Source organism: Natator depressus, chromosome 2 (genome assembly GCF_965152275.1).
Source record: "Natator depressus isolate rNatDep1 chromosome 2, rNatDep2.hap1, whole genome shotgun sequence".
NCBI classification, from domain to species: Eukaryota; Metazoa; Chordata; order Testudines; family Cheloniidae; genus Natator; species Natator depressus.
In genome coordinates, this window is record NC_134235.1 from 209,383,206 (window position 1) to 209,398,482 (window position 15,277).

The 15,277-nt window shown below is 39.0% G+C and overlaps 1 protein-coding gene across 1 annotated transcript in view; it reads left to right on the forward strand.

Annotated features, from left to right (window-relative positions):
- Positions 1 to 1,559: 1,559 nt before the first annotated feature.
- The window catches only part of MEOX2 (mesenchyme homeobox 2), a 70,869-nt gene continuing 57,151 nt past the window's right edge, over positions 1,560 to 15,277 (forward strand). Inside the window, exons 1-2 of the mRNA XM_074943353.1 lie at positions 1,560 to 1,619; positions 2,550 to 3,133. Coding sequence (XP_074799454.1) covers positions 2,623 to 3,133 — 511 coding nt within the window. The 5' untranslated portion in view covers positions 1,560 to 1,619; positions 2,550 to 2,622. The remainder of the gene's footprint in view (positions 1,620 to 2,549; positions 3,134 to 15,277) is intronic.

Genomic DNA, 15,277 nt, shown 5'->3' on the forward strand with positions numbered 1-15,277 from the left:
GGGCACGTAAAGGGAAGTTGCACCTATTAGAGATGAAAGGAACTGTGTTTGGTCGTTTACAAGTTACCTGAAACAAAACTCATCTATCCTCAGCTGTTTATTCCAGGAGAGACCATTTTAATGTAAAAAAACAAAAACTGCAGTTTTTGTTTTTATCAATAGAGTGACGATTCTAGCGTAACTTGGATTTACCTCGCAAAACAATCTAAAACCCAAAGCACAATACTTTGTAAAGGTCTCAGTTATTGTTTAATGAGTCTATCTGAGGATATTCCTTATGGACAACACGTCTGTTTTCACAGCACTGGGAGCTAACAAAACAAATAATAGCGTAGCCATTGCATTTTCTTTGTAGTCTTCCTTTAATATTAGAGCACACATTGAAACGATAAGCACAATGAAGAGCACAAAATGTTTCATCAGTGTGGTAACTGTAGATTTCCTTTTTTTTTTTTTTCCTGAAGAAATATCAAGTTTTGAACAGTCACAGCCGCAGCAACGCTCACGTTCTGGACACCACAAGTTTAAAACAGCATCGTTACAGAGAAAAACTTACTTAAGAACAATTTTTTAAAACATTAGATTTAAGAAAAGGGGGAGGGGGAAGAAATCTTACCGTTTAAAGACTGCTGCAGGTTCCAGCTCACTCTGAAACTGCAGGGAAAAGTGGAGCAGCTGCTGAACAAAAGTTTTAGATTTTTTTTTTTTAAAGAAAGTCTGCAAAACTAATTTCCCACAAAATAGAGCTCAATTTCCGTTTAAGAAACTAGGTCTTGCAAATCTCATTCAATTCCTGATTTTTTCCAATCGCAATTGACGTTCATTTTATCTTTCACACGTGGACCTAAGAATTTAGACTTAAATTGCAGGAACCAAATGGTCTCGGAATTCAGGGGGGAAAGAACGAGGGTTTAAGAAAGGGAAAATATTTATGGTACTGATCATCACTTGATTGTTGATCAATAACACTTTAATTTAAACCAACTGACTGTCATGTTCGCTGTCACCATTAATTCCATGAACCATTTCAAAAGCATATTTAAAATTTTCCAGACACCTGAGACAATGAAAACAACAACCAAGTGAAACAAAACAAACTTCCAGATGCAGAGACTCGAAAGCGGTTTGAGATCCTGTTTTGAAAGAGCAGAAAGCAGGGAACTGTTGTCTTTCATTGACCTGTTTCTGCAGCTCATTAACCGCCGGTCATTTCATTTTAAAACAAACGCCCTAACATTTCAGATCTAGTTGCACCCAAGCGCAAGTGCAGAAAGAAGTATCTGTGCTTAGTACAGTTAATATTTTAAGACATAATCTTTGCAGCGGAAGACGCGCCATGTGAGCGGAACAAATGAGTGACACGTCTGTTGCTGTAATTTGTTAATCAGAGGGAATCGAAGTGGCAGGAGCCAGTGTGGTTATTTGCAGCAGTTTCAATGTATCAATGATAACCTGGCTGCCATTCCCATCTGCGCTTAGTTCCTTGTGTGGGACTGATCATTGCTCTATCACCGAGACAAGATTATTTCTGATCGCTTTAGGGAAACATTCCTGTTTACAGAGGAACGGCCAAAGGAAGTCGAGGGGGACGTTTGTTGACAATACACCTGGGACTGCAGGTGAGGATGCCTGGAGGTTTGGATTAGAAGCTGCCTCCTCCTTCACCCCTTGCCCTGCCCCTCTTCCCCCCCCCCCCCCCCACGCACCCGCTTCCCCCTGGGGAAAGGGGCCCCTTTATTCTGGAGAAGGACAATCCCCTGCAGGTCCTGAACTCCACCTGCCCTTCCCCATAAACACCACGGCTTGTCGGGAAACCCTAAAGAGAGCGGCTGTCCGTGAGCAGGATCAGAGGGGGGCCAAATCTGGCTGCGAAGGGCAATTGACGGGGAGGAGGGAGTGAGCAAGCGTTGGAGCGCCAGACTTGCGTGCAGCCTACCTCAGCCTGCGCCCCCCTGCCTGTTTGAAAGTGGGCCGCGGGCTCGCAGAGGTAAGTAGAAAACAGTGGGGACGGGGACTGTGCGGTGCAATGAAGTGTCACTGTTACTTCTCCGGAGCTGCAGCTGGTCACGTGCTGCCCGCACCAGGGCCCCCCGGGGAAAATCGTCTCCCGCCGGTGCCAGACGGGGATGAGCTGCCCTTCGGGGCTGCAGTGTGTTGATGCAAAGGGCTCGGCTCGCTGACTGTGCCGGAGTTTTGGAGGGAGTTTTTGCATGTGGTCAGTCGCTGTGTTGCTAAGCCAGCCCCCAGCTCACATTACACACTACTGTATTTATAACCTCTCCGAGCCGTTTCCCCCTTCAAGCAGTTCTCTGGGACCACCTTCTATTGGCTTTAACCTCTCCCACTTCTTGACATCTGAGTAGCTCTGAGAAAGCTCGTCGAGGTCGAGAGTGTGTGTGTGTGTGTGTATGTGTGTGTGTTTAATGCAACGGAGACTGGCCACTAGGGCTAAAGACCTGGATTATCTGAGCTCTGCTGCTGAGAAGTGTGTCGTTGCCGTTTTGGAAAAAAAAAAAAAAAATCCCCAACCAAGCCCTATCTGTTTACAGTGCAAGTTGACAAAGGGTGGTGGAGTTGGATCCTTCCTAAACTCTCCTGCCTGGAACCTGAGACTTGCATGCCATGGATCACACACTCTTTGGCTGCCTGCGCAGCCCTCATGCCACCGCGCAGGGCTTGCACCCGTTCTCCCAGTCTTCTCTCGCCCTGCATGGAAGATCTGACCACATGTCCTACCCCGAGCTGTCTACTTCTTCCTCCTCGTGCATCATAGCGGGATACCCCAATGAAGAGGGCATGTTTGCCAGCCAGCATCACAGAGGGCACCACCATCACCACCACCACCACCACCACCACCAGCCGCAGCAGCACCACCAGGCTTTGCAGACGAACTGGCACATTCCTCAGATGTCTTCTCCCCCCGCCGCTGCCAGGCACAGCCTCTGCCTGCAGCCCGACTCAGGAGGTCCCCCGGAGCTGGGCAGCAGCCCCCCAGTCCTGTGTTCAAACTCCTCCAGCCTGGGCACGAATACCCCGACGGGGGCTGCATGTGCTCCCGGGGACTATGGCAGGCAGGCGCTGTCCCCAGTGGAAACAGAGAAGAGGTCCGGCAAAAGGAAAAGCGACAGCTCAGGTAAAGGCTCCTGCTTTGCTATCCTTGCGGGGGGGGGGGGGGGCGCTTGTGGGGGGGATTCTCCTAGAGAGAGGGGGGTCTAGAGAGAAACCATGGGCTTGATGGAGGGACTGCACTTCCCGGCCTTAAGGCCCTCTTTATCCCAAGCCTTTCTCTGAGGACAGCAGGCTTCAGAGAGTCACTAAAGCCGCGCTGCTCGCTGTCTCCATCATAAAGCCAGTTTATCGGGAGCATGGAAAAGAGCGAGCACGTGATAGACCGTGAAATCAATTCTGAGGAGTTGCCTGCGCTCAGGAGGGGAAATGTTTTGTAGGTTTGATTAGTATTTAGCATCTGGTATTGCGGTTCCTCCCTCCTTCCCCTCTGTTTCAGGATTCACAAGATAGCTCTTTCCCACCCCCATTCCCCCTTTGAGCCAGTGAAACATATTTCTGAACGCTTGCACAATCGTTGGAAACTTTTTCTTAGAACTGGAACTTTTCTCATGAATGCTAAGTATGTGTTGCATTCTAGGGTGCGTGTCTGTATAGAGCGTGTGTATAACATAAGAGTATAATTCATTATGGGGCATGAATTGGAATTTATAAATCACCATGCAGTAAATCCTATTTTTACAACGCTTAGTATTTCATTTCATGTGCTTGGGCTTTGAGGAAGACTTTGCTGGACTTTTGATACACTGTTTTTGGTTTTTTTTAAGAAGGTGACTTGGGATATGCATATTTGCAGCCTATACAGAAAGATGAAGCTTTATAATACTTTGAGTTTTATATGCCACAACTGAACAGATTGGGTTTTCAAAGTGGGGAAAGAAACTGTCAAAAAATCCCATACTAACAAAAGACAATGATCAAGGGGCAATACAGTAGTTGCAATTGATGGCATTTTTATTGTACATTCAAAATATTGAAAATGCAAGAGCAGACATACCAACAAAGCTGTTTTCTACTAGTGAAGAGAAAATGAAAGGATTTTCCAGATATTTACTAAAGTTCACAATTGGAACCACGACCTTGATTCACTTGAAATGTCATTAATCAGGTTTTTAAAAGCTACAGAAAGTTTGCTCATTTTAAACTGCTTTTTGCAGTTACATTATATTTTCTTCTTTGCAGTTCTCCATGTCAGTTACATTAGGGAAGTTTTACAATAAATCAGGATAGGTTTGTAGGATTTTAATTACTGTTAGTATATAGGCTGAAAAAAGTTCTTGGAAGTATAAAAATCTGTCATTCACAGACACTTGCAGTTTTATTTGCAATTATACCTTCACTGTGTTTTTTAAGCAAACTTACATCATTGCTCATGTGAGGTCTGAAGAATTTTAGATTTTTTTAACCTGAGGTTTCTGAAGGGAAGTAATTTTATGCTGGGCTGTCGATTGGATCAGTAAATTTGTCAATCATTTACAAATGTAGAAAATTAGAAGAAAGCACAACTGTGCTTCACAATACTAGGGAATGTTGATGTTGCTTTCTGCATTTTGCAATGCAAACACACAAATCCATGGGCATTAGGTGGGACTCTGTTGAAGTCAATGGAATCCTTCCATTGACTTTAATGAGCATTGAACTGAGCCCTTAATCATGATCATGATGATATAACAACTTAGTCTGGAGTTAACTTTCTAAGACAATGTCTGAATACAGCCCCAAAATCATAGTATGGTATACAACCCCCGCCCCCTCCCCAAAATATCAACTATGTTCATGTATTCTGAATGGCTTGATCTAACAAGTCTCCTTAGACAACGATGCAATAGTCAGAATATTTTTATTATTTTAGAAGAATATTGTTTTCAGACCACATATTTTACCGTCCCATTATTTTGTTTTAATCTGAACTTCTGTGCTGAATATTTGAGATCCGTGTAATGTATGGCAGCAGATCTCATTTTTAGGTCAATCAGTGTATTTCTGCGGTTACCGGCGGCAATGGCAGTTTGTTTTACTATATTTCACAAGGAATGTATGGGATGGATCATTCTTTTTGTTTCCCGAATCAAATTGCCATATGCCATAACTGACTTCTTATTTAATATGGATCATTTAGAGAACTTTTAGCCCCCTTCCCCACTTTTAAACTTCTTTACTAAATGTTTACAATTAATTATAAATTTAGAGTAAATAACTAATAAGTAAACAAAGAGGCTGTTCAGGTATAGCATCAGCAGTATCAGAAACTAACTAATTAAGCACTAGTGCATATTTAGAGAGATACTTCCATGCCTCTAGTTACCATTTAAGACCACAGCATATGTTGGGGCTATGCCTATGTTCTGAACATGTCCCCGGTTTTTGAACTAAATTAGCCTTGGGGCCACCCCAGTTTTGCGGTATCTGGCTTTCATTGATATAAACTGTTGACATCAGAAATGTTATCTCATAAAGTTGAGTTTTGACAGTTGTCTATTCTAAAGAAACCAACACAACGTCAATTAAAGCTACATGCATTATTTTTATTTCCAAAAAATGCTGTATTTATTCGCTCTCATAAAATTGTCATGAAAATTTCCCAGCGAAGACACACATTTTTTCATGTTTATCTTTACCATGATGACAATGGGGGAGAAAAAGACTAATGCTATTTTATACTTTTTTGGGGGGGGTATACTTTGTCATAATTTTGTTGTTTGCTTAGAAACCAAGGTGAAATGTGCCTTAGAAATTATTTAGGTAGAATGACTGACTGATTTTGGATCCCACACTGGGGCCTGAGCTGGCTGGGAAATAACTTCTGAAGATAACGTTCAATAAACTGCTGCATAAACATGGAGAAACTGTCAACTCTGTATAAAAGATTTGTGAATTATATGATGAGTGGGAAATGCCTCTTAGTCATCTCTTCCTGAATGCAGCAGGCCAACCTGCTTGGGCCCAAATGTGGGACCGTAAACCAGCATGAGGGGATATACACACAGACCTTTAAACATTGTGAGTTCATTTCTTTCAAATAAACATTTCTGATGTCAACAACGGTAATAAAAATAAGATGCCACAGCATTATGATGTATGCTGCAAACAAATTTAGCTCTTTTAAAATGCAGTAACAGCCAAGATATTTGAGTGCTAATGCGAGGTAGATAAAAAATGAATAAGAAATACATCCCTAAAATGAGTTGTTGCTTTATATGGTATGAGTTCTTTCATGAGGTATAATTTGGATTTTTTTCCCTCTCATAAATTGCCTGTGACTTCTGAAGCCATTTAATTTCACCATTGTAAAATAACAGGTGGTGTTTACAGAGGATATAAAACAAGTAACAAATGCAAAACTATTATAGTGGTTGTCTAAGTCAGTTTATTTGTGTCTAAATTTTTCTTAAAAATCCATGATTTTAGGAAAGACATGAGCCCAGATGCACCTTGGAAACACAAAGTGTAATCTGGATTTCATGTGAAAGCAATTAACTTTCTGAGTATTTTAGGAAGTCTAAATTTCAATGGGAAAAATCTGAAAAGCTCCTACTATTAGGGGGAGAACTTTACAGTATAACTATTAAATATGCAACAATCTACATGGATTGGGATACCTATTAGGCTAGATGAATATATATTACAATTGAATATATGAAGATATGCTACTGTGTACTGAAGCCCCATGCCATTTAAAAATACTATTAAGTATGAAAGATATTTTTACATCTGACACACAAAGATGCTGTATAGAGTGCCAAGATATACAGAGAGGTTGATGTACGTAGGTCCATTTATATTTTTTAAAATGAACATAAAATGCCATCATACAAATGTAGTCTTTTTCTATGATGTGCCTTCGAAGAAACTGTTTTAAAAACCGAAATACTATAAATGTACTGTCTAAAGTGATCACTTCAAAGCAAGTCATTTTGATAAATGACTGTAAATAGTGTGAAGTCATTGGTTTCAATGACTTCTGATTGCTCTCCAAAACATTTCCGTAAGAAAAATGAGCTGCACCCGCATAATCAAAAGGATTGTGTAACTGATTCATCAATGTGTCCATACTTTTCAGCGGGGTTGTAACGGAAGCAAGAGAAATACATGCTATTGGCTGAAAACTTTCTCTGGAAAAAGTTAATTTGCTAATTATGTTTGGGATGTAATATCAAAACATCACTTATCATGAAGGGAAAATGTCAAAATATGTAGGTTATACAAATCAGAGAGGTATTACCAAATGTGTTGAAGTCAAATTGAATGATCATGCTATTTTAAAGAGAAATACAATACAGATGATTCCTTATCAGAGACTAGTGTTGCATACTGCATTACTTAGTGGATTGTTTTATTGGACAAAATTTACAGTAATATGTTCACTTTGCTCACAGCAAGTATAATTAACAAAACAGAACTGTATCTTTCATAGATACTAAATTATATTTTATTTAATTCATACAATCTAAAATTCCTTGCTCTTAGCAAAATGACAGGTTTAATATATTTTAGCACATCTCTTTGCATTAACTATGGATGGAAAATAGCATACAGTCATACCGTCTAATTTGAATTGCTATCTGTTTGGATGTAATGAGATTAATTTGTAGCTACAAACATTTATGCCCTCCCTATTAAAAAAACAAACAAAGATATCAAGGCCTCAACCCGGAAAAACATTTAAGCATGTGCTTAACTTTTTGAGTTAAGAACATACTTAAATGCATTGCTGGATCAGGCCCAGTTTTTCTATAATACACCAACGGAACTGTGTAATTTTGTCTTACTTTATATTAGCCAGTACCCAGTCTTCCAAGTAAAGTCACTGAAAATTTTGTCTACATGAGTGCAATATTAGGATCCATCGTAGAGGCAGAGAGAGATACACGTACGCACAAAGAGATACAGGAAGTGTGAAAATATATAAAGAACTGGAAATTTTACAAAAACCAAACCATTGAAAATTCCATTTAAAAATCACGACAATACATAATTTTTAGAATTTTAAATTTATTGGAAGGGGGGGGAGGGAAAGAGTGCCAGTTGCATAACTGAAACACAAATTCCATCAATAGCATCAGAGTGGATATCAATTTAGGTATCACCTAATAGTTTGAAATCACCTAAAATTGTATTTAATGTTATGGTTTTTAGCACTAGAGAATAAGATGCAAACTAACAGATCCTATTTAGAGAGTAATTCTAATGTTCATAGTTCTTACGATAGCACCTGAGAAGCGAACATATGCCTTGGGATTTTTTCTTTTTGTTCTTATTAGACATAAAATAGCAACTAGTTTGTAATCTCCAGAGTGTTTTAAGTGCCCTCATTCATCTGAATTCAGTTAGCCATTTTGGAATCTTCATGCTTTACGTTTTTATAATGCATTGGTCTTCATGCACTTGATTCTGCCCCTTTGAAATCAATGGGAGTGGGATCAGGCCCTTCATCTTGAAATTCAAGGCAAGGTGATCACATTCACTTTTATACTGGCCTTTAATAATCATGCATTTTATACTGCCCTTTAATAGTCATGGAGCATTTTTCCATATTATCTCTTATAAACTTAGCAGTGGGTCTCAAACAAATTTTTGCTGTGGCTCAAAAGTCATGGTGGCCAGACATGAAGTCCACAATGGTCACACTTGAGTATCACTGGTTTCACGTAGAGTGTGAGTATTTCCTGTATAGTTTTTTCGCCTTTGGTAAGATGTCCTGTACAAGAAGTTTTCCATGTCCAGATGTGGCGCATTAACAATAAGCCTTAGTTTGTTAGAGTGAGGAAAGCTAAGAATTCATCAACGAGTCATCAACTTATTGAGGGTTTTTTTTGCGGGAATACTTTTCCACATGCCTGCATCTTTGTTCTACTGCTCTAAGTTTTTATTTATTTACGGAAATCAGTGGTACTGCTCCTAACCATAAAGTTATTGTTGTGCATGTTTGTAGTATTGGGCACCAACATCTTTGATTATTCAAACGGAATGAATTTTTAAAATCTAATTTATGTGTCTCTTTATATGTTGTGGGTAAAATCCTCCCTTCCCTGAAGTCAATAACAAAACTCTCATTGACTTCAGTAGTGGCAAGATTTCACCCTATGTGTTAACTTTATACACATGACTCAGGTCAGGCAAGGAAAATAGACTGATTATTCTCTCTTATGGTTATAGTTCTGGTCACTTTCTGATTCTTGCATGCTAGCACTAGACACCTTTGACAAATGTTACGGAGGCATGTTTATTTCACAAAAGAAAAACTGGGTTGTTTTAATTTTATAGAAACATTTATATACTTAGAATTTATAAATACATATTTCATAATCTACATTTTGGGACAAATTTGACTTGATCATATCCCTTTAAAAATATTGCTTTCATAGCCAAGATGTGAATCATATAGATACTTCTCATTTGTTGCTGTTTTTTAAAAAAAAATTATCTAAAATGTCCCTGGTATTGTATAGACAGCTGCATAATAGTATATTAAGATTCACAGCGTGATGCAGTAGAGTGAAAAACAATTCATAATGCATACTTTATAATAATTGTGTAAATTACCGTGCTGTTTATCCTTTACTCTTATGAATGTAGATTGCTTCTAAATTGTACACTGACATAATGGTCAAAGTCCTCTTAATTTTAAAGCTAGGACATTAACATAATACTCATTACAGATCAAATAATAGGACCTGAGGGTAAAATGTTGGCCTCATTACAGTCAACAGCAAAACCCTCATTGACTTTAATGGTCATGATTTTGCTCTGAGTTTTGGAAGGGCCTCAGACTTTGCGCCAGAAAATAATTTTGGGTGCATTTTATAGCACTTGTACAACTTGATTTGAAGGTGCGAGTGTTATCCAGTCTGGCTGCAATTACGTGCAGGTGCAAGAAAATCAGAAGCTTCTGAAAATCAGAAGTTAAATGTTTTAGTTCTTAACAACCGAGTAAACGTAATGATCCAATCCTACATGCACTGAGGTGCAAGTCCCACTGACTTCAGTGCGACTTGCACTTCAATTTCACAGGGAGCAGGTCCAGCTTCGATATCTTCTTGATAACTACTTATACATAAGCCTTAGAGTATTGGAAAAAAGGGACCCTTAAGTATATGAAAAATAACAAGAAGCTAAGAATATTTACTCAGTTGAAAGAAAAGTTCTTTCGTACGTTGAACCTACGTTACCGTTTACATTTCTCTTTAACTGATGAAACAAAATAGTTGGCCCAACAGAGGATGAAATAAGTCTCAGAGGAATGATTCAAATAATTCAATTACTATGGAAGAGCATCATTTTACTAAACCAATAAAATCCAGTGGATTATGAAATGCCGAAGGACAGCCAAAGAAACTTTTTTTTTAAAAGCTGCTTCTTGGAGTGGAGGAAAAAAAATTGGTTCACTAATATTATTTATGGCAAGTAAAGTATTAAAAATTAGATTTGAAACCGATTACCGCAGGTTGTGCTGCAGTGTAGGTGCAATGTTCCTTTTTACTGTCCCCACTCTCTCTGATCTACAATAGCTATTTTTAATTTTAGCAACTGAGCTTTAATAAATACTGCCACACAGCATCTCTGTTACATACTCTTGGAAATTTATCCATCACCACTGTATCTAATATTTTTACTGCTGAAGGCCTTCATCCTACAAAGATTTAAGTAGATGCTTAACTTCACACATTGCAAGTGAAATCCTGGCCCCTTTGAATTAAATGGAAGTTTAGCTATTGACTTCAATGGGACCAGGGTTTCTTCCTGTGAGCAGCTGCACTGACTTTGATAGCTCTACTTACATGCCTGGAATTAAGCATGTGCTTAAATGTTTTGGTGAATTGGGGCTTTAGTCTCTGTCTTAAATTTCCAAAAAGCAACAGTTTTATTCTTTGGCCTTTCTGAAAATAAATACTAAAATCTGTTGGACGTGTGATCTGACTGTACAGATGAAAACCTAAAGAAAGTTGAAGAAACAGTGGTGGGATTTTTGTCCTGCCTTTCAAGAGGGAACCAAAACCAAACCAATCCAAAACAACAACTCTGGAAAGGATCCCTATAGGCAAGAAAACTCCACGAGGTTCCCTTAATGTTTCTTTCTAGGATGGGACTCTAACGGATGCTGTCAGAGAATCCTGTACAACCAGCTGTCTCTGGCCTTAAAGGGGATTCCAATTCCCTAGCACAGCGGGGCTCCATGCGGGAGATAACATAGCTTGGGGCTCTACTACATTTTCATGCATTCTTTGGGGTGTTGGTATGGAATGACACATATTCCCCACCCTCACAAGCTCCCAATCCCATGCCCTGCCCAAATGTGGATACCAGATCTCGCAGAGCTCTCTGCATAAGGTGTTGGGAGCGGGGACACTGTTGAGGAGGTGGCAGATGTCACTGCTCCTGCCGCTTCCCTGTGGGCTAGGAGAGTTTCATGCATGGTGGAATCCCCTTTTCATACAGATCAGGGGGAACAATTGGGCCCATCTTGTGCAGGCAAAATAGCTAAGGTGGATAAATAATTATCTATGGCTCTGACCCAGCAAAACCCTTAAGCAGATATTTAGATATGTTTATGCCTGATCCAGTCTGAATAACTCCTTGTGTTGATTCCTAATTCTTCTGTAAGCTTTGAGCATTTCTCCTATCTGTCTACATAACTGTTTGGCCCCATGACTCTAGTGACTGAGAATGTGCACATCATTCCTTACACGCTTATTAAACATATATATGTTTTTTTTCTTTCTCAGCTAACATATAGTGCATACTACTAAATTTAAATTTCAAATAAAGAAATATAATCAGCTTGTCCTAAATTTTATTTTTAAAAAGACTGTTCATTAGGAAGGAAAAAGACAAGAGAAAAAATTCTTTAGGTAAAATATATAAAGCTCAAAGTGACTGAGAACAACTATTCTGGGCTAGATTCTCAGCGCATGTAAATTGTCACACCTCCATTGGACTCAATATTGCTACACTGACTTACCCCTGCTGTGTGACAATTTCTTAGTGATGAACTGTACAAAATCTTTTCCATTGAAAGAAAACAGCAGTACCACAGCTTCTCATTAAAATATGTTAATATGAGCTAAGGGTCCTTAGCCCTTAGCTCACTGAAACGTATGTCTTTGAAAATCAATCTTCAAAAAACCCCAATTGAAATTCTTCAAGCTGCTCTCGCTGAAGTTAGTGGGAACCAAGAGCACTGCAAGCTCTGGTCTATAATTAGTAATAATGTCTTGCTACTACAACAAAGTTTAAAGTAACATGTTGATGCAGTTATTTTATTGACTATATTCTTGTTTCAGAAAAATTTTGGATTTGTGCTGCAGTTAAGGCCTAATCCTGCAGGAAGTTAATTTAGCCTTCTCAAGGACTTCAGGAATCAGGCCCTTACTGTGTGTTTTCTAGTTTAAAAAAAAAAATCTTTGAGGGAGATTGTTTGTTTGGTTTTATGCCTTAGAGAACTTAGCACCTTTTTCATCCACTCAGAGAGGGAACCGTGCCTTTACATTACAGTTTGTCTTGAAGGGTAATGTTTATGTGATACTGACCTAAAATCAATAAAGAAATGGAGAGACCAAAGACTATGTAGGACTATGTATATGTTTGTCAATGAATGCAAGATGAAACAAAATTAGCTATGTATAGGCAGCGTAAGTGAGGCAAATAGGAGGGTTAATTAGTGCACGCAAAGTTCTTTGAACTCTATAAATACAAAGTATTATTTCTTCTTAAAGTTAGCATTTTGTATGCTAGTGGTAACGTGGAATTTAATAATAATTCCTATAATTGGTCTTTAAAAAGACTCTATATTAAGTCATCCACATTTATGGAATTATTATTTTAAAATGTTAGTAGATCAAAAATCTTTAAATGTAATTAAAATATTGGTGTGAAAAAACACAGAAGAAAAGCTGGAGATCAATGCTTAAATATTCAGATTTGGTTTAAATTATGAAGGACTAATCTGCCAAACTTCCCTGTAGGTTCTGTGTTTTGAATTTGACTTCCCTTGTTTCCCCCACCCCAACCCTTTTTATATTTTAATATGTTACTACAGTTTTATAAGAACAAACATCTTTATTGCTTTAATATGAGTGAATGCAGAGAAACCTAATACTATTAAACCTCATATTTCATGGGTTCCAAACTGAAATTTAGATGTAAGCAAGGTCTCATTTGACAGAGAGATTTTCCATGCCAACAGGAATTTAACATTTTGGTTTTTGCAAACATATCACCAGGGCTTTGCCAAACACGACGCCCAAACAAACACGTCTTTTTGGACGGAGCTAATATGTTTCAAGTACAGTGGCTAAATGTGTTCAACAGCTTGACTATGTTTACTGAAATATCATTTATAGACAGGTCTGATCCTACAGGGTTTTCAGAGGTGGTGGGGCCTTCAAGTCCTACTGAAATCACTCAGCCCCTTGCTGGATTGGGCCTTTTGTAAACTGAACTACATACCTGCTCCTGTAAAGCCCTAAACCTGAAAACACTTAACAGTGCACTTAGCTTTACTGTCATGCATATGTAACCAACCTAGAAGGGAGGTAAGTCTAAGCTTGTATTGGATGTGATTTACTTACCAATTCTGTGCTACAGAAATCCTCTCTCTGACTTGTAGAGACCATGATTTCATATCCTTGCAAGAGACTACAGATGGGTTTTCTATAGGAACGATCTAAAAAGTGGAAATTATAATAGGATTCACTTTTTTCTTCTCAGGAATCCAATACCAGTCTTTATCATAACACACACACACAATGAGCAGTGTGAACTTTTTTCCTTTTTTTTTAATTGAATAACTCTCCAAAAATAAATCATTCCTCACAGACTGCTAGACTAGCGCCATTAACTAGAAATTTGTTATTTTCTTTTAAAATGAAAAGTCTGAAGCAGAGCCAAACCCTAAAATATATATATTTAAACCTCACAAAATAAGTAAATGGATTGGGACTTTTGCCAATCAGAGATCTTCTGCTTTCACTTAGGTCATGACAACTAGGTATAGACAGAACCAATTTTTTCAGCATGTATGATACTAAGCACAAACACAACGTCAAATATACACGCGCGCGCGCACACACCTGACAATTGCTGCAGCTGTTAGGTTCAGTAGGGTGATACGACTTACAAAGACATTAAGCCTCCAGTCTATGATTTCTCGTTTGTGGTATTTTCCCAGTCTCAATCCCAGTGACTTCTGTAAAATTACCGGAAACTATATTGAGATCCAACCTACAGATTCAGTCTGGGTTATCCCCGCAGCTCTATCTTTCCCACGCTGGGCTGGGCTGTAACTGGCTGGTGCGCAAATCAAAATGGCTGCCAGTTATGTACCCCTGATAGAACTCACTACTGACTGGTCAGGAGCTTCCAGCTTCTAACTACGGGTATAATGCGTGTACTGGAACGTCTGCCCTTATTGAAAACTTCCATGCCAATTTCAGAGCATGATTAGCTTCCTGCACTCCCTCTAGTGTGCTGAAATAGCAACTTTGTGTTTGCAGTGACTCAAGCCTCTATACTGCCATCTTGTCTGGGAATGTTTCCATCTCCACTCGGAACAAGTAGAAACAGCAGCTGTAATTACAGCAATAAGACTTGTGATTGAACACCAGAAAAAGGGTGGAGGCAAGAAGAGATAAGGGATTACACATAGTCCCAATAGCTCACAGTAATAAAGTTAAGCACATGTGTAAGTGGTTGCAGGATTTGAGCCTGTATCTGTGGCTGTTCTGTCATTGACTAGCTTTTTGGCTAAGAAACTTTTCCAATTATACTGCCTATGGATGAATCTCAGACAAAAATATTCTTTATGCAGGACCTTATTTCATTTTGTGTTTTTCAAGTCTGCCTCAAGAACTAATTTGTAGTCTTAATTCACAAAATATATAAATATGGAGGCTGCATTCATGTTACCACTGAAACATGATTGACTTTATTATATACAGAGAAGTGAAAAGCATGCAGCTAAACATGTAGCAAGGGTGGTAGTTCTAATGCTGCCCATCATGCCTGCCCTGTGCCCATATCTGACAATAGCACCTTGTTCATATACCAGTAAGCACCTAAAATGGATTGAGGTGAAATCATCTGGGTCCAAAAGGCACAGACCCTATGAGGACTATATGGGAGTCTGCTGGATGAGTAGCGTCCTGGGGCACTTGTGCATTTCCTATGTTCTGCAGGAAAGATCTCTGTGCAAGATGTGCATAGGTCCCCATGG